The 21,150-nt window shown below is 38.6% G+C and overlaps 1 protein-coding gene across 19 annotated transcripts in view; it reads right to left on the bottom strand.

Annotated features, from left to right (window-relative positions):
* ADCYAP1R1 (ADCYAP receptor type I) overlaps positions 1-21,150 on the bottom strand; it is a 137,042-nt gene that overhangs the window by 97,908 nt on the left and 17,984 nt on the right. For 18 of the 19 annotated variants that reach the window (XR_006935203.1, XR_006935204.1, NM_001398247.1 and 15 more), the window contains one exon: positions 8,219-8,389. Coding sequence is in view for 17 of the 19 variants with exons in the window: in NM_001398247.1 (NP_001385176.1) it covers positions 8,219-8,269 (51 nt within the window). In the remaining 2 variants the exon portion in view is untranslated. Of the gene's footprint in view, positions 1-8,218; positions 8,390-16,095; positions 16,280-21,150 lie in introns of all 19 variants that reach the window. The other variant, XM_040679804.2, reaches the window with a different exon arrangement.

The following is a 21,150-nucleotide window of genomic DNA, read 5'->3' as shown; positions in this document are numbered from 1 at the left end:
TGTGATCAGTAGCATAAGGCTTTAGTCATTGATCATATGGATTAGCATCTCCCAGATGAGATCCTGTTCAGATACTGCGCTTTCTTCTATGGCTTAAGTTTATTCTGAAGTAAATTTTTCGATAGAGAATTAACAGTATCTCTGTCTTTAACAAAGAATTCCCATCAAACATTTAGAAAATTAATTCATCTGAGAACGCAACCCTTCTGCGGCAGGGGGGTTGGAGCTTGATGATCCTTGAGGTCCCTTCCAACCCAAACCATTCAATGATTCTATGATTCTGTCAACTTTAGCTGAAATCACCCATAACACTCAGAATCTGTAGATAAATAGATGACCTGGAAAAATGGCAAACTAAACATATATGCACAGGTGTGATCATGTAAGTCTTACTTCCTTAGAATATCAAAGGTCCATCCACCATCTTACAGCCCATTCCCATTGCTGCAGCCTTCCCTCCCACCGCTGTTCTGCAAAAGAAATGGACAATGGAATGCCTACTGCCATGGTAAGTCATAGTGAATAATAACCTCACCATTTCTTTTATCAAAGCTGCCAGATGGAAGACATGCAGTCAGATCCAACAGTTATTTTAAATGAGCTTGCAGGTAGTTTACAGAGCATATCTGCTGTTAGTTCAGGCATAATAGACAATACACGATGGGTAAGAAGGTTTAGATTTTGTATATCTACACAGCTTGAAGAGACACTAAAAAGGGCTACTTTAGCCCAAAACTGAATGAGAATTGAGTTTGTACTGCAGTACAAAAACGTGTTTTGTTTCATTTGTTCAGTTGTGTTCAAGAAACACTTAGATGTTGTACTAAGGGACATGATTTAGCGGGCAATATTTGTGGTAGGTGGATGGTTGAATGGGATGATACTCGGTCTTTTCCAACCTTGATAATACTATGATTCTATAATTTAAATCTTATAACTAAAACCAGATCAGCAAGGAAATATATATTTATGAGGAGGTAAACGCTATCTTATACCTTTGAGCTTCAGTGTATTTCTAATCTTATCCAATAATGCATTCCACATTATTACTTATCTGGCAAGCACTTTACAAACAGTAAAGCCAAAATAAAGGTCTGAACATCTTTAAGCCAAAATACGTGACATGCTTAGATGTGTCATTTGGGTAAGAAAAATAAACACAAACAAATAAATAGATAACCCTGTATTTCCCCTTCCCAAATCTACAAATATCAATAATTCACATGACTTATAACCTTCTTCAGGAGTCTTTAAACAACCAATCCACCGGACTGCATTTAGCCTAAATAACCTCTGAATAACACATTTTGCCCACAGATGCTGAGTCAGCATATAGAGAAATGTTTGACAGGACGTTGCATAAATATGTTATCAGGAAAGCCAGAAGCAGTGAAAAAAAAAACCCAGTCACTTTGCAATCTTAAACTTTTCAGCAGTTCAGTGCACTTATATAAGGTGTATTGGAGGAAGGAATGAACTGATTGCATACGAAGGCTGATTTTCTTTCACTGTTTTAAAGACAGTTAAGTATTGAAAGGTATGGACTTTTTATTATTTTTTTACTAGAGATTCAATGTTTCATTGACATCTGACTTTACCCATGCAAGAAAACACATGAAATTGTTGATTTTAAAAATGTATTTTGGGAAAGATAATAAACAGCATCTGTGATAAACCTGACAAAGATGATGAGTCTCAAGATATTGATAATACAAGACAATCAATTGGGCAAGGGTGACTTAGTCACCTACTCAGCATTCATGTGATATTCATAAAAGCTGCTTAATGAGGATGAGTTTTCTAAAAGCTAAGGAAACCAAAGCCTCATCTAAGCTAATTTTTAATTACCTTGCAATAAGGAGATTACTAGGAGGGTTTATGAGAGGTCACAGCAATGTCTGAAGGTGCCTGCCTCTTACAACTGACTATCATTGATAGGTACTAATAATGATAAATATCTTCAACATTCATCATTTAGATGGCTAAATATTGGTGCATTTGCTGACGGCAGTACACAGCTCCGCTCTAACAAGCACAAAAAAGTACACAGACAGTTCCTATTCATTAGGATGGTGATATTCTGTTTTGGGCCCAGCTAACATATTACAAAGAATAAATATGTCATAGAGATCACTATGCTTAGTGCAGAAGAGGACTCATATCTCACCAATTCTCTCTTCCAAGCAACTTCCACATGGCAAAAAAAAAGCAAATGTGACCAAACCCCAGTTCTCTTTTCATGAGCAGTAGCAAGCCTGGAGTGTGCAATTCACTCTTTGCCCACTGAGACAAAGAGGGGTTTGTTGAGCTGGGTTCTCTGCCTTCAGGGACTGTAAGGACAGCAACACTTGGGCTTTACAGTTGGCAGTGCTTTTAATAGGCTTCGTAGAGCTTGATTAAAGAGCTGTCTCCAGTGGTTTGAAAAAGAAGCCCTAGAAACATCCTTAAGTGCAGTACATTCTGCCTTCCATCCCCTGCCTGTTCCAATGGGGATTTCGAGGCAACCTATGGACTGCTCATCTGGATGGTCTTGTTATGTAACCCTGGGGCAAGCACCAATCCTGTGTGTTCCTCCAGGAAGAACTCCTTCATCCTCAGGAAGGTCCCAGTTCTTCCCATACAATGCAAAGCAGTGGACTCTTTACAGATTGGGAAGAAAAGGTAAAAATTGCTATTCATTGCATACAAAGGTGAAAGGGATGAGAGAATATATAAAAGGCCAGATCTCCAGCAAAATGATTGCATTGTAATGTATTTATTTAGCTACTATTCATTTCCTCTCTTTCTGCTTTTTTGCTTCCATCTCCCCATTCTCCATAATGCAGCTTTGGTTCTGCTGCAAAACTACCTCTTCAACCTGACCTTAAGGAAAACCTTTTTAGGCTGCTGACTCTGCAAACCCAAGGAGGAAGAGGTCAGTGGCACACTTACTAGAGACTTGAATAACATCCCTACAGATGCTATATATTAATAGCTAAGAAATATGAAAAATCACTGATTTAGATTTCTTTTTATAGGCACATTTTCTAAGACATCTGTTTTATTTCCTAATTTGTTATTTGTTATTTGACTGCTCACCCAATACTTCTCCAAGCTTATGAATACAAAACCAGCAGGGAAAAGAATCATATTAACGGCCCTAAATCAGTGTTGTCATCATATTATTTGCCTGTTACAGAAACTATTACAACTACCAGAGGGCAGAAAAGTGAAAGCATTAACGTAGGGCAACCATTTTCTGCTTCATATCCTGCTGCTGTGCATTTCTAAGACCTGGATAGATTATCTGCTTAAATAAGGAATACTACCTGTGATGTGTGTGTGTGTGTAGTATTGTGAAAAAGAGGTGGGTAGAAAATTCTCTTTTTTACTTCTGTTCTTGTTTGTCTTTCACATTTTGTGCTTGTAAGCTTAATATGCTTTAAAACATTTTAACCAAGTGTTGTCTTCCTTCAGCTTCTACAGTAATCCTAACTAACAGCTGGAGTCCCTGGGGTGCCAGAAAATGAGACAGAGCACCAGTGTAATGCCAAGGGCCCCTACCAGCTCCGGGCATCCTTGGAGTGCCAACACATGAAGCTATTTCAGAGAAACAAAGAGATTTATTGAGTTCTCAGGTGCAATCAGTCACCTTACGGAAGTATTCATCCTACCTGCTGACAGGGTAAGGACAGTCTGGAACCAGGATCCTAATTTTTGTTCCTCATGGAAGTGCTTGAAGTTGGGCTGTTTCAAGGGCACTGCCACTGTTATGCAACACAGAACCACCCAGATATCTCTGGGCCATACCTTACCACAAATTCTGAGCCATATCTCTGAAACTACCTTATCCAGTATTACATAGCTTAAGACCTCTTTTTTTTTTTTTTTTTCCATTTTATTATTTTTAAACAAGTCATAGGCTTTGAAGAGGTTCCTAGCCATGTTTGTACAGGGAGCTGCTGCGGTATTCCCTAAGAGACAACTCCCACACAACAGAGCATCATGTTAAAGACTGCTGTATTCCTGCAGAGAATTTGACTTTTCTAACAGGATCATGAGATCTTACAAATCACAAGACCAATAAACTCATTAAATGCCATTCATTTAAAAGACTTCATTAAGTCTTAAATGGAAAAAATAGGTTGTCCTACACAGCCATACACATTTCTGTTCCCACTGGGAAGGGAACCTCTCACTTAGGCTAGAGATATTCAAACAAACACAGCAGAAGCAGAACTGGTGAATGTGTCTTCATACACAAGTTCTTCATATTTAGAAAATGAGAGGGACTGAAATACAGATGGTCCTACTTGAACGTAGCCCAGCACTGGAAAGGACAGCCACAGATAAGGACTAACACAGCAGGTTCTCTTCATTGTAGAATATAAAAAGCTTAAAATCCTTAAAAACCTTAAAAAGCTGAGATATATTATCACAGTAAGCAGAATTAGTTTCTCTCCTCATCTCCTAATGAACGGGGGCTTGAAAACAACCCGTGCAGGATCTGGCTCCCTGATCCATGAGATGCTGCCTACACATCCATCTCACCTCATCCCCATAATGCAACTGAATTTCAGTGCTTGTATACAAATGACATCACTTACACCTTTCTCTTTTCATCTCTCCCTTTTTATTCAGATTTTAAAAAGAATTTTCTAAAAAAGTCTTAAAAAGGCCACTGTGCATATGCTCACCAGCTAACGAAACACTGCAAGAAGCACCTTTTCATTTGTAACCTTAAGCTTAGCAATATTAAAGACACATCCCCAAGAATTTCCAAGTATTAGTTGAAGAAATGCAACTGATTGAATTATTTCAGACAGTTGGAACACCTGCATTGCAGTTACATTTAAAATTCAGTTCATACACTAAGCCAACTTTGTGAGTCATGAATTTCATTGTTTCTCAAGTACATTTGGAACCAGACAAAGGAACCCTGGTTTAGGATCCTATCTCTTCACTGATTTTGTGATGACTTTTGTTGATATTTCCAGTTAAAAAAAAAAAGCACACACAGAAAAAACAAATAAAAACAAAAATCCATGCCTACTGCTATCACGAATGAAACGAGAAAAAAAGTGATGTGGCAGTGAATGGGGGGATATAAGAATGAAGGGGACAGATGGAAGCATGGTCTGCTGTGATAGCACAAGGGGAAAATTTAAACTAAAAGATTTACGTTGGATATAAGGAAAAAGCTGTTTACAGTAAGGAGTGAGGCACTGTGCAGGTTGCACAGAGATGTGGTGGTGCTCCATCCCTGAAGACACTCAAGGTCAGGGGATGGGGTTGTGAGCACCTAGTGGAGCTGTGGACGTCCCTGTGCATTGCAGGGGAGTTGGACCCTGAAAAGTCCCTTCCAACTCAAACAATCCTATGATTCCACTAATTCAGAATGAAAGTAAATAAGGTGAAGAAAGCAGATGTACAAACGAAAGACAGAACAGAGAAAATAATGTAGCTGCAGTGTAATTTTGCACTGAAAATAAGCAGCATAGCTAACAACAACAACAAAAGGACTAAATACGTCTAAAATATCAGAACAGATTTTAGTTAGGAAAACATTTTAAATGGGAAAAAAGTAGATTTCAGAAATTGCTTTCAAGGAGTTTTCTGTACAAGCCTAACAGGTCCCTCTATTCCAGATCTTGCATCAAGTCCCAGGCAATTAACAAGAAGGTGGAATGCCTTTGATATAAGAAAATACAAAATAGTTTGTTAACCATACCAGATATCTAATCCCTCGAGTCTCTGATAACTAGAATTGTCCACGTCTAAACATGGTCTAAATTTTTATTCATATAGTGTTTTCTTGGGATTTGGTCTGAGCCTAGAACTGAGGGCACCTAGAATGTTCTATCAATACACTTTTTTGCCTTTTTCTTTTTTTTTTTTTTTTGACCTTTTGATGATTGTGGACCTTAGTTCGGGTGGACAATCAATTGTTGAAACCCAAAACTGCACATCCAAGTCACTGCACAGATTCAGGAGCTCATGGGATGGAACTAACCCACAGCCAAAAACAACAGCTCTCCCTGAAAGTAAAGAGGGACTTCTTGAACAGTCCCAGGTATGGTGAAAGAAGACTTTTTAAGGAACCCTTTGGGGGATGAGATGACAGTCAAGTTGACTCAAACTTTTAAAAATGTCACTCATTCATTTTGTAGAAAATCTCTGTATCTGCATGATAGAATGGTATCAATTTAAGGACATCAGCCCAGCATATCAGAGATGGTTTGAAGAGAAAACAAGACTCAATAGAGGGAAAACGTTACCCCAAGCATTATAAAAATTCTCAGCAAGGGAAGAACCATACATACCATTGAGCCATTCCTGAGCTCCTGTCGTTGAAAACAAACTTTAGAAGAACGTATACTATACACAAAATATGGTACAGCATCTGTCATGGGAATGAGTCCCTTCACTGACCAAAGAAGTGTGTATGCATATACACAAGTTCACTTTTGAATCACTAATTTCATTACCTGGCTTCTTACAGATTATGAGAAAGTCTTGCAGCCATAAAAAACACTAAAGTAACCTCACGTACAAAACCATACTTACTCTTAGTAACTCTGGTTTGCTTCACAGAATTTCATTAGGGAGCTATTCTGTCCAAAAGCTGGAGCAGATCACTAATTATCCAGCTCAGTAATCACAGTTATGTCCTGAAATGCTAAGAATTGGAAGCTTGCTGTCCTTTTACATTCACCAGGAAGGTCATCCACCTTCTAAAAGCTCAAGAAATACATTCAGTCGCATTTATTTTCTTAATTAAAAATAGTTCACTTCTAAATAAGAAGATACCTTCTGTCTGTCTCAAGCTGGATGCCAATAAACTTGAAATGCCGAAGAACACTGGCCATTAAAAAAAATCCTTTTGCCTTTTAACTCACATGATCACATAAATAAGTTTGTTCTAGTCTGAAAAATGTGATTTCTTCCCAGAAATACAGCAGCTCTACCAATCTGCTCTCCAATTTCATCTAACATAGGTTGCATCTCATTGACATTTATTGCTGAGTCAACACTGAGGTTGTCCGAGGCTTAGCAGTAAGGTGGGAGCTCCTAAGGGACTGCTGTAAATAATGCCTTCTATCTGCCCAGAAAAGTTAAGTAATAGAATACTTAACATAGGACGGAAAAAAAAAATCACAAATCAGGTATTTATAAAGTGAGGTGCTAAATTATTTAGATGAACATTCTCATTCTAAATAATATATCTGAATAATGCTACACTTCAGATTTGTAGTCAATTAAAGTGGTCTCTAAATAAGACCCAAGGGGAAAGAGTGTGCATTCATGTGTGACAAAATCAAGAGGAGTGCTATATGCTGACTCCTTCACATTGCAAAAGTTACACAGTCAATATGCATGAGCAAGAAACTGTAAATACATCACAGCCATATAATGCAATTCTTACTTAAAAATAAATCCAAGATTTATTTCAGTAATGCTTTAAGATACTTGGATATCAAAGGTACTTGGATATCAAAGAATATTAGGCATTTGCAAAGAATTTGTATGGAAGCAAAAGAAACTTATTAATAAGAATCAGATAGAGCATTTAAATGGTAGTGCTGTTTCTCACAGTATTCCTTTGTGAAATGCTTCCCGAGACGTAACAAAAAGCACAGTTATGATCAATGATCCAGCTAAGAGCTGAGCTGAAATGCAAGATGGATTTATTATACAGGTTGTATACCATTGCCTATGGTTGCAAAGTGAAAAAAAAACATGCTTTATTCAACATTCTTACAGCTTTTATATGAGGCTAGACAGAGCCATAATGCAGATGGGGGCAGTGGGCAAGCATGTACTAATATGACCAATCCCCTGACATGTTGGGATGGAGCTATTCACAGGATAGCACATTATTTGGTAACTAGAGATTCATGACGCAAATAAATCCCTGTCCTGTTCGTAAAAAGCCCAACATCTTCATCACAGTGACTAACGAGTTGGAGGGTCACTATCTTTAAGGGCCACGTTTTCTGAACACTGACCATCTGAAAATGGAGGCAACCAAAAGTACTGGCTGATACCTTAAGGCTTAGGCTTCACAGTCCAATTGCATCTACAAAGGAAGCTAGAGAATGCTTAACAGAATCTATAGGGCCACAGAGAAACAAAACCAGAGCTATTATCAATAACAGAACCTTCATTGTTAGCGAGTGCTACTCTTGAGAACATATATTTAAATAATGGCAGTGTAAATAAGAACATCTATCCTTACCATGGGAAGCAATATGAGAGTGAAGAAGCAGCTCTTCCAACAGATGGCCATCTTTGTCTCTTGATTTTGATTTTTAGTCAAGCTTAGCTTTTTTAACACAGCTAATTAGGGCTGAAGCACACGCTCTCTGAAGATCTTCTTGTCAGTGTCTTCACGTCAAGACTCAAATCTCTGCAGTGAAAGAGAAAAACAATTATAAATACGACAAACATGGAAGAGTACGAGAAAGAAATGGAAAGAAAACAGAGACCACAACACTTGAACTGAGTTACCCATATCAGAGGTCAGTCATAATTGTCTGCATTGCAGTTATTACAGATCGTCTAGGATATTAAATGTGAAGCCAAAGAACGTGGCTGTACGATCAGTAGCTTGCATCATAGAAAGTGTTGGAAGAGATTCTCTAACAGCAGCTCTATCGTACCTATAGGGAAGGAATAACGGAACATTTTGAACTGGTCAGCGGGTCTGTATGCTTCATTTCTGCAGTCATTACTTGATCTTCTTAATTTCAGTAATGGCTCAAGATCACGACTGTCTGAGGGCTCCTTAAGAGGCTGTACAACTTGGTGATTTCTTCTCAAAGATCACCCATCCAGATAACAAAATCCATGGCAAGAGTTGTTAAGAATCAGAGCTTTTTTAAAATGCAGTAATAGGAATGGGAAGGAATGAACTGTGCTCTCAGGTTTAGAGGTCTCAACTTGCTGTCCTACCCACCATCATGTTTTAATATGAATTTGTCCATTACCTGGGATGGAGCCCCTTCACTTTAACTCTACCTTCTAGACCTCATTCCTCTAAGATGAACTCACTTTGAGGTCCTTTGCCTCTGAAAGATTAGACACAATCTGTTTTCTTAGGAAGGTATGGGAGTTCAGCCCTTGGGCATGAGCTGTGCCACACTATTTTGTCTCAGAGCCAGAGAACTATTCTTATCTGTTTTGTTTACACCTGTAAATGAAAACTTTGAATGCAGAGGTGCTCTTTAAACTCTTACTGTGTGATGCAGGTTTTCTATACACCACCATTCATCACCTAAGCAGGCATAAACATGACTGACACACCTTCCTAACAAGCGAAATGTTTATAGAGGTAAGTAAATGTAAAAAAAAAGTAATGGGTACAGGACATGTAAACAATTACAGAACCAATAAAACATTTAAAAATCAAAATGTGGAAAAAAGAGAAAAGGCTGAAAAGAAAATGACTGAAGACAGAAAGTAAATAAAGGAGTGCCAAAGGCAAATGTGAAAGAACTTTTGCAGTCAGTGGGTACTCCGTTTTTATATTAATTGCAACATACAGCCAAGACATCAGCATTTAGAAAGTAGAGTCTTTCAATTAAAAAACAGAACAGAAAATTAAGTTCTCTTTAGATTTTTGTCTTCTCTATCCAGACTCTGACTAAATGGAGAACAATGATTCATAAAACTCTCTGATCTGCCTTCTTCCATCCTCACTCGATCAGTCACTCTCAGCCTGCTCTGGTACTGAATTTAATTACTTAACTGCATTTCTGATGGTTTATCAAATAATGAAGGACTGATAAGATCTCAGCTGAGGAGGAGAATACATCCATGGTGACATTCAGTAGTGAAAAGACGGAAAAAGAAAGTCACTGCATTAACAGAAGCAACAGAAGCAACAGACAACCAGGCAGACGCATTAGCAGACATTTGGATTTGAAATTATTTCTTGGTAATTTGCACTCCTGTGCTCAGGCAGCTCCAGCCAGAGAGTGGTATGGAGATTGAGTTTTGTCCTCAGATTCTGCCACTGTAATGAGTCAAAAACAAGACCGAAACGCAACAGAAGAGTGGGAGATGGACGACTAGATGGATGGAAGGATAAGCTGTGCTAAAGTGGTAACCTTTGCAGTGCACTCTTTCCAATGGTTGAAGACCCAGCTTTACTTTAACGTGGCATTCACTAGTTTTGAAGAGTGGAAAGAGGCTGACTTCTATTTTCTGTCTGTTAGCTTCAAAGAAATTTCTAAAGATGTGAGAACATCTGCTAACCATTTCGCTGTGTTTCTTTGACATTTTGCAGACAAAAAGAATCAGCTTCATTTTTTTGCCCTCAAGGTAGTCATGGAAACCCACATCAAGAACTGGACTGAGGCCTCTGTGTCATCCACAGAAGTCCAAGCACTCTTTTAGGTAATACCAACCACCAAGCCTATCAATCTGTGTCTCGGACCCACAGAGAAATCTGTATATAATGTGTAGCAGCTGCTGTTATGTATGCCACACATAGGTGCAGAGTCAACCCATTAGCAACAGAAGGCTAATTAACTCACAAATAAGTACATTCAGCCAATTATTACAAGAAGAACTTTTCAGAGGTAGGGACAATGTCTACAAAGCATTTACATCTCCATTCAGTACTGCGAGAGTAAATAAAAATATGAATACAAGGCTTGAAAGGAAAGTCTGAATGATCAAAAAGACTTCATAAAGCCACATCATGTAGTTTCATTAGCAAATTGGAGATGTCGGTGCTTCATGTTACTGTTTTATCTGCATCTGCTACTATAATTAAAATCTGTAAAGCCAGAACAGCCCACAGCACAAGGATTGCACACTTGAAGGAAAAAAATACTATCCTTAAAGGGCTTCAGAGAATTATTTCAAGCACAGCTGAAACACGAGAATTACAAAAGACTTGTTGGGGTCTACTGATGGATTAGGAAAGTCATACACCATCTATGAAAGCGATTCAGATCTCCACTGCAAAAGTTTTCCATGCCACAGCAAATTCTTCGTGTTACTCCATGGGCAATAATGGGTCCTTTAGGAGAAGTTTGGAGGAGCTCTGGCAATGTGTTTTGCTGCAAGTGCCCATTTCCTTCTCCCGTTTAAAAAGGGCTTATGTGGACTACATGTTACAGAAGCCTAAAGGCTGGTAAGGAGAGACCCATCATGAGAAGTGCCACGTATGCCAATCCAAGTACATGTGCATACTCACAGGTAGGTATAAAAGGATCACGTCTGAAAAGATTCAAATCTCACCACACCAAGTAATAGATGGAATCGTTACACAGTAGCTCAAAATTGTACCCATGTAGGATGAATGAAAGAGGATTTCAATGACTATATGAAGCAGTTATGAGCTGCGACTGAGATCTCACCCAAAAGAAAGAAAAATCAGATCTGCTAGGCTCCTAGTTATGGACCTCCGGGATGCATGCCAGAGGTCTGAAAGGAAAGCAATAAATTACAAAGCTGACCAACACTGGCCTTGACCAGAGGTGATAAAATGTGAATTCTTTACTTAACTAATCTTAATTCAGCGTCTGGTCAGGGCTGCCCACCACATCCTTGTCCTGCACCGTATGGGAAAAGTACAAGTGCAGACATCTGAAAGCTTCTGGGATATGCAAGATCAATCACACTTTTGCAGATCGCGTTGCAGCAGAGTCACACATTCCATGCAGAGTGATCTCAGTACTTCTCAGTGGCATGAGGAGTATTCCTCTATGCAGAATACACCATGGACGGAGAATGATGAGGTGTAAAAGAAAGAAGCAACCAAGAATACTCCAGCCATCACCAGTCTGGTCCTCACACCACTCCATCAGTGTTTCTGAGTTCTCCACAGGGAAGGGAACTCTATGGCTGATTTTGCCACAGGTTTTGCTAGATGAACATCGTTGGCTTAGATATGAACAGATGGTTATATAATTGATACACCATTTATCACCTGTAGGCTGTCAATATAAGGTGTGGAATTCAAAGGATTTTATCATCTCCCTCCAAAAATACCCCTATGTCAGCTTCCTAATTTATATTAAAGAACACGGTGAACCTCTCTCATGTCAACTGAGACTCACACAAGCAAGAAATAAACAGAGAAGTAACCCTTCAATGACCTAGGTCTTGTCAGCTAAGTTTAGAAATATAGAAGACGTACTCATATATGAGCTCACTGTCAAGTCTCTTTTTATATAGCCAAGGAAGTAGACATAGGAACAAAGCAATTTGTCTGACCTATTTTAGCTGTCTACTTTAAACATTCAACTTCTATCCCTTGAGTATAGAGGAATTCTGAACAGCTAGCTCATATGTTGACATCTACATTGTCAACATCTCTATTTGGACAGAATAATTCCACCTATAGCCTCTTCTGGATCAGCAATATAAAACCCAAATAGCAATGTCTGAGTTACCACAAAGGATTAAGAACGAATTAGTTTAGGGTGTCAATAAACTGATGCTGGGATATTTAAGGTAACGGAGAAACTGAAAGAAAACTTAATACCAAATAAGTATCGTAAAGAGCAAGAGCACTAAAATCTCCCATACAAAGTAGACAGCGAAGAACAATCCTATAAAGGCAGACAACAAGAACAACATCATGTCCTTTCTATTATTTCTGATAAATCACTTATTATTTTTAGCATTTTAAATATTTTGAGGATGTCTTGTTTAATTTGTATTGAACTTTGTAAATGCACCGAGGTTAATGAATCTGCACAGATTCACAGTACCTGAGAATACAGCGCTGCCTTTCCCTTGAACGCCAAGAAGACATTTATTCACCTTTCTCCCTCTGTGTGCCAAATGAAAAAGTCCCTGGAGTCCTTGTTCCCACTCAACATGCCTGCTGTCAGTGACAAAACAGGCTTTGTACAGTAATTACATCAGGGGGCTTAATCAAAGAGATAGATTTTCGGAAAGCATTTGCTGCCACAGGGGGCAGGCCAGTCCTTCCAGATACACCAGAATATTTTGATGGCATCAGCCAGAAGCGCCACACTTCTACTCAAAAAAGCTGATAAAAAGCAACCTGGATTTTCTAGCAGGACTGTGCACAAGGAAGGATCCAGCCAATGCTCTAACACATGCACTGATGCGTGGGTCTTGTGCAACCAAACATTCATTGGTGGCAGATGCAAACAGGTTGTCTCTTCTAACTGTACTTGACCACCCGAACAGTAAAAAGCTTTATTATGTTAAAGGTGAACTTCCTGTGTTTCAGTTTGTGCTTTTTGCATCTTGTCTTGTTGATTGCCAGTAAGAAGAGCATGCCTCCATCTTCTTTAAATGCTCCTATCAGATACTTCTACACATTGATGAGATCCTCCTGAGCCATCTCTTCTCCAGTTTAGCAGTCCCAGCTCTCTTTGCCTCTCCTTGTAATTCTTGGATACAGCATTCCATCTGTATCTCACCTGGGTTGAAGAGAGAGGAAGAATCACCTTCCTCATCACGCTGCCAATGCCTGTCCTCATGCAGCTCATAAAGCTGTTGGTCCTCTGCCTCAATTTCGCTCAGGATCAAGGTGATGACTACCAAGAACCCCAGATCCTTTTCTCTAACACTCTTTTTCAACCACCTGATTCCCAGCCTGTCCTGGTGCATGGGGTTGTTCCACCCCAGATGCAGGAATTGCATTTATTTTTTCTTGAGCTTGATGAAGAGTTGCAAGTTCAGACTTGCTGAGCCCTTGCAAGTCTGCTGAGACTTGCACTGTGCCCTTTCATTCAGGTCATTAAAACATTAAATAGCTCTGAACCTACCCACATCTTAGACACAGTTCAGCTCAGTCTAACTTGTCTCTCTTCACAGTCCACAGAGTAGATATAAGAATTCTCAAAAACAATTCCCATATCTTAATGCTATTTTTAGACAACAAAAGTTACTGCTTTGACACAGTATACATGCATATATATATATTTTGGTCTCTTTACTCAGTCTGACTAGGATAAACAGATAAAATTCCATCTCTGAAGTTCAAGACGTCAAAGTGCTAATGGTAAGCAAAGCTGAGCACTGATTTCTATCAATGTCACGGCCTTTTCTTCCTTCCAGTACTATCTTTATTCCTTCTATTAGCACAGTGTAATAACTTATTGCGTGTTTTACTTTGGCTGCACTCAATTATAATTTTGGTAGAGTTTTCTTTTTTCTTTTTCTTTTCCTTTGAGTGGTTTCGGTTAAATTGAAATTCCCTGAAGATGTAAAACTGTCATAATTGGTCTTTACAAAGTACACTTATCATTTCTATATACCCTATCGACTCTTCTATTTCCTAATTCTCTAACTTTATAAATTTTCTTATCATTTCAAGAAACTTTTCAAAACCATTCTAGAACAGTTTTACATAAGCATCCCTCAGCCAGTTAAGGAAAGATATTCCAACTAACACCTTCAATATATCTAAATCAATTCTTGATCATCTGGAATATTCTAGCATAAATCCCTGTGTTATTCATTATTACTACTGGGAAAAGACCACCTAATTCTCCTAATTTTTTTTCCTCTTTCTCAGACACAGCATAATTTTTCAACTTATAAAATCGTTCTCTCTCATATGATATGCAGTAAGCATATATATATCCTTGGTTCACATCAAATCCAAGGCATTATATTTAAGTTTTGGTTCTCTTTCATTTCCAGTAAGTCAAGTTTTGATGCCTTGCATTTACCACAAGCAGAGAGCATGCACAGGAGGTTACTAAACCAGCAGAGGTATGGAAATCTGTTACGTTCAGGTAAACCCATCATGTCTAGGATACTCAGTTCTAATTTCAGCTGATACCTACTTTCTGTAAAGGTAAAATCTTTCTTCAATAAAGTCATTATCAAAACTTGCTGGAAATTCATATTTACTCTATTCTGTATGTTTGACCATCAAGCTCAGATTTCCTTGAGCTTTGAAAGTCTATGACTTTCCACAACAGTGTATGAAACTAACCCATGCTTTGTTTGGTTGTTGTTTATTTGTTTAAGCAAACTCCACTTAAAATGCCTGGCTTTTACAAGTGACAGAAAACTTCATTATATGACCATTCTTCTTAATATTATGATGTTTAAGCCATACAGGTATGAGTGGACAATAGAATATTAAAAGTTACTGATATCTAAAGGACTCTTCTGGGTATCTAAGTATTTTGACCTTTTAATGACTTTAGAAGTCTCCACTGAAAAGTTGGAAAGGTACAGGCTTTCAGATGGACACAAGTAAATCATTTATCTATACGTCAAGTTTTTCTAGCTTATTTTTGCAAGTGTATCACCTACAGACTTAAAAGTAGAGACTATGGAATGCAATTCATAGCTCTCTTTGTAGAGGACAGCTACCCTTAGCAGATTTCCCATACAACATCACCTATAAATTTCAACCAGCAATTCTTGCCTTGGTTGGGATTATTTTCTCTGTTCCATTTTCTACCATTTGGGAGATGCTCCAAGCCATTTATCATTATTGCCCTCCACTGGACTCTTTCTAGGAGATCCCTGTCTGTTTTGAACTGAGGAGCCCAGAACTGGACGCAGTATTCTAAATGTAGCCTCATAAGGGTAGAGTAGAGGCAAAGGATCACCTCCGTCAACCTGTTGGCCATAGTCTTCTTAATGCACCCAACTGCACCCAGTTTAATGCACTCAGCTGCAATGAAATATTTTTGAACTACCATGTATTTAAGAAGCATTAGTCAAAATAGAAATATGGTATGAGAAGCTTTCTCTTCATCATCACAGGCAGGCCAATTACCCTTACAAAGCATCCGTGATATATGCAGCACTTCAGAACTAATATGCATCTAATATGAGATCATAAAGGTAACTACATGCTGCTCCACTCCAGCAGAGCTTTAAGTGCTACTTGGTGAGGCTCTTCAAAAGCATTACACTATAACCAGTAAAATGTGGTCCCTACCTGGCATATCAAAATTTTGCATCAATTGCTGATCAATTTGATTTCCTTGATAGGTCATCTATATTTCCTTCCCTAACCACAGGTGTATCTATTGCTTTTTCAGTATTACATTGGAGCTCATATGGTCTCTGCTAATTCATAGTCAACACTGCCATTGGTCTCTCGGATTTGAACTCAACTAGCCAGCTAGAAATCTGCCCAAAAAACACTACCTGAATTATTATGTTCCCTGTGCTTTCCAAGTTTCCAAGGAGGATGTACCAGGGTTATCTTTAATAAGGCATTTCATCACGTAGAGAAGTGGTTCTGCAGTTGGTGACAGACCCACAGACAAGATGCAGTCACTGAACTCCAGCACCTGCACAGACAACTCATGTTATCTCCGACCTTTCCCATCTGAAAGAAGAACCAAAGCAATAAAATAACAAATGAAAGGGACATATCAGAAGGTGGTAAAATCAATAAGCAATTGCCTGATGACAGAGAAGTTAATGCATGCATGACTTTGGTCTGTCAGAACTTAGGTACTGGCAGAGGGATTTTTGGAGGTCTAAAAAATCACCGTGTTGTTCAGAAAGGATGACCAAATGATCTTTGTTTGCTGTGTATGTGCAATTCCTTATTGTTTTCTTCCCTTATTGTTATTGGTATTTTCTCACAAACACCAGTTATTCTGAGTACAACAGCTTGTAGTTCATTGAGTGGTTGGACTTAGCAATCTGCAGTGATGTCCCAGGTGAATACCCATTGGCTTCCTCCACAAATATGAACAACAACACAGAAGGATTTCATGAGCCAAAGTTCAATCTATCTCAATGAAAAAAGAATGGATATAATAGGTTTCCTGACTCCTCGCTGGATTGAAAAATGATTCCCCTACTTCGTTGACTCGAGCATATATTGTTCAGTTGTCAGGGAAATGTCTCCCAGAACAGGCCTGGAACTGCTATCCTGTCTATTCTATCTTAAGAGATATAGAATTTTTTTTTTTTTTTTGGCTCTGCTTTTATAGAAGAGTTTCATTCCTACATTGAAAGATAATGTTAAATCACTGTATAAGCTCTGGTAAGTTACAAAATTCCTTTTTCTTCCATCCATATTTCCTACAGTCTTCCTTTTCTACTGTACCTCAATTGGCATAAGATTCGCCCAGCTGCATCCCATCTTGTGGTTAATGGTCTCATTACGTCTGGACAATACTAAGACCTTCCACAGCATGTGGTCTTGCAACACCCATGACAGAATTGGTGTTCATCATACAAATTCAGCTGTCTGAAAGTGAAACATCTACATCTATATTAGATTCTTCTGGCTCCCTTCAGAGTGAACAAAAGATAAACAGTTCATTCCAGCACATGGGTTAGCCTTGCTCTGGAACAAAATGTACTCATCTTGGTAAACAGAAAGTCAATAAAGCACAAAACCAGTATGGTTAGCTCATAAGAATCTTGGGTTTAGTAGGGACAGTGCTGAGCATAGCAGAAGTATAAACAAAGGAGGAAGAAAAGCAATTGAAATTAAAATCAGTGTTGGGACAGAACCCAGCAGAGAGAAACCCTGGAAGCGTCTTCCAGAAAGAGAAGCACAGTCAAAAAAGGCTGCAGTTCAAAAAGGATGCTGTATGATCTGAATATCTGAAACATCCCACTCAAACAGAAGGCTGCCCAGGAAGGTGGTGGAATCACCACCACTGGAGGTACTCAAAGAATGTGTGGATGTGGTACTGCGGGATGTGGCATAGTGGGGAAATATTGCCGGTAGGTGGAGAGCTGAACTGGATGACCTTGGAGGCCTCTTCCAACCTTGGTGATTTATGATTCCATGATTCTAAGGCAGATCTCCTTCCTTTGGACTGACATAGCAAGAAGCAAAAGTGAGGTCAGAGAAAATGCAGGATTCTTCTTCCTTTTTTTTTTTTTTTTCCTTTATTTGAGCTTTGCACTGTCTCACAATGATGAGAGAATGTTGCAGACAATCCCAGGCCTTTCAGAGTTCACTGAAGCTATTTACTTCTCTGGATTGTTTGTATAGGGAAATAATAATAATAATAACAATAATAATAATAGTAAAATCAGGCACTGCAAATGCTTCTGTAACAAGCTGGAAATTACCCTAATATTTTGGATAATACTGCAAAATTATTCCATGCTACAAAACTGATTTTCTAAGCCATAGCTGTCAACACTTACTTAAAATGTCTCAGCCAAGATCCAATTTCAGAGTACCTTAAAAAGGTGCAAATACATCTACAGTCTTACAGCTGTAACATTTCTTATGAGGATTATGTTTTAAAAACTAGAATCTAGACTGTAAATATTCCATTTGATTTCCACATCATTGCTTCACCATTACCCTGAATAGAGCAGCACTAACTACTGTCCTAGAAAAACTAAATGTAAATGAATGGAAGTGATTAATTCCCACAGAACCACCTTCTCAGCCTGTGATTAAAGTCAATTATTCCTATGTTCGTCTTCATGATCTACTTGTGCATTTTGATGTGACAATTCTAGTAGATAATTCAGCACAATCTAATCTTAATTAAATACCTGGGAAGGATGGAACAATACAGGACCAAAATAGTTTACTACAAACATACTTGCACACATAAACATCTGCACAAGTGAAAAAAAAGATGTGGCTGAGATCTGATATGCTCTCTTATTACTCCAAGAAGTTTCAAAATAAAAAGAACTCAAACCCACAAAACGAAACAAAAGAAACCCACTAAAACACAATTAGCACAGACTAGCTGTGTCCATTATTGCTTTGGTTTTGTTTCAGTGAAACCTCAGTTCATTACAGCAGAATTTTCCCTATATAAAGCATGAAAGCCACGTGAACAGGAGTCTGTAGGATCTTGAAAAAGTGGGTTATTGTGCTCTACTGAAAGTTGCAATTGAGATGAAAGCTAGAAACCCTGGTTACGGATATTGAGATGTGTGATGCAACAGTCTACAAATTGACAGAATGGTCATAGACTCACAGAATCACCAAGACTGGAAAAGACCTCCAAGATCATCTAGTCCAACCATCCACCTACCACCAATATTTCCCACTGAACCATATCCCTCAGTACAACATCTAAATGTTTCTTGAACACCTCCAGGGATGGTGACTCAAACACTTCCCTGGGCAGCCTGTTTCTGTACCTGACCATACTCATGAGATCATATGCAACGGGACTGCGTATGATTCACATTTGAAATCTTGTGGAATCAGAGCATTCCACGTGGTCCAGAAGGCAACCAAATCATTATTCCTTTTCACTGAATAGCTTGAAGACTGTACCGTTATTCGTACCAGTAAAACCTAGGATTTAAGGATGTAAACACAACTAGGCTGAAACCTCTTCTCAAAAATTCCCACTGTGTGGTATGAAAAAGATTGACTCATCTTTCAAAGGCACAATGAAAATATCCCCTCCCCAGTCTTTCAGGGCCTTGGATGAGCGCCGTTTCATTAAAATATATACATCCAAAACTGAGCTCATTTCCATAGATTCCTTCTACGGTCTCTGAGACATATCCAGCACAGCCAGCAGAGTTCAGAATACAAATCACCTGAAATCAGAAATCTTCTGGAATTACATATCTTAAAGCATTATGAAAATTGCCCCGTATTTCTCAATATTTTCTATGAAGGAAAGTTTCAGACTGGCCATTGCTTTTTATATTAAGAACATTTAAATTTGGGTAACATTTGTCCCATCTGCACAGTTCAGTAGTTAATTTAAATATTTGCTTTGTGTAATTCACAAGTGCTGATTGAGAAATGAGACCAATTTGACCTCCAGCAACTTTATGCTAACACAGGGAATAACTTTAGGTAAGTTGTTTTCTATATTTCATTATCACAATCAATAAAATCTGCAAGAGAATAGTTCTTATGGACACAGGACCACCAAAGTCATTATTTTATGTCTGTTGGAAATGCAGCCTACACCTGAAGTCATCTCTTCTGACAGAGCACCTATTTCTGAAACAAGGAATCATGATTAAGGGCAGAGAATACATTCTTTACACACCTATTTTTCATGACACAGATCTCTTCTCTCTGTAGAACCTAACATGATAGGTTCTGGTCTAAGCCTGGTCTCCTGTGAACCACAGTGGTTTAGATGAGCTCATACTTTAAGCTTATCAGTTTCTCTCCCATGTTTACCAAGGAGGCCCTAAACATCAATTCCAACTGTGAAGGACTACACCATACACTGTCTGGCAGGTGAGATTAATTCCATTCAGTAATAGAATCATAATGGTTGGAAAAGACCTCTAAGATCACCTAGTCCAACTGTCCACCTACCACCAATACTGCCCACTAAACCATGCTCCTTAGTACCACAAATATTAACATTCTAAGTACTCACTCATTTGGGGAATGAAATACGAAGCACAAGGCGATTTTATCAAGGCATTCAGCATGCTTGAAGTTCAACCAAATTCCTGCTCTCATTCAAGCTGAGGAATGCTGTACCTCTATAGAAAGTTCTGAGTCTTGAGTCTATAGCTCTGACATTCTGGGCAGACTGTGAAAATTTTCCTAGTGTATCCAAAGACATTCAGATTAGAGAAACACTGACCTGAGACAGACAACATAGGACGTACTGGCAATACCAGAAGCCATCCTTTTGCTCCACTGAATTTTTAATTTCCACTTCCAAGGCATGGAGATAGTAGAAATTCTTAAATAAAAGAGTCAAAAAACATGCAAAAAAAAAAAAAAGTTTGCCTTAGTTTTACCTTCAAATCATCTGTTTTATCTGAAATGAAAGGAGGGAGGGAGGAAGGGAGGGAGGAAAATAAAGGGAGAGATTTGAGACAGACACACAGCATACAAAATTTCAGCCCAGACAGTAAAAGTTTGCCAAAGCTACACTCAGCTGATTAGTAGCATCTTATTATGGGAAGCCAATTAAGGTCAAAAAGTATGAAGCATCCAGCAAAGAATTTTCCTCCTTTTCTCTCCAGTCTCCCTTTCCTTTCCTCATATTACATGAGGTCAAGTCTGAATTACCTTCTGGTCTTCATTTTGCCCAGTGTTGATTTTAATGTCATTTGAATGCAGCACAAAAGACAACAAAGAAACAATGCTTTCAGAGTAGTGATTGCAAGCAAGTTTATTTAGGTTAATTGCTCAAAAAAAATTAACTAAAATCTGTGGTAAGACCTCAAGGTGATAAGTTCCTTCCACGATGATGACCACCATGTGTCCTTGAAGCACTCTGAATACAAAACTTTGACCCTCTGAAAACTCCTTACAAAGAT

The sequence above is a fragment of the Gallus gallus genome, chromosome 2 (genome assembly GCF_016699485.2).
Source record: "Gallus gallus isolate bGalGal1 chromosome 2, bGalGal1.mat.broiler.GRCg7b, whole genome shotgun sequence".
NCBI lineage: Eukaryota > Metazoa > Chordata > Aves > Galliformes > Phasianidae > Gallus > Gallus gallus.
Note: the sequence above shows the minus strand (reverse complement) of the source record. Positions and strands in the feature narration are given on the sequence as shown.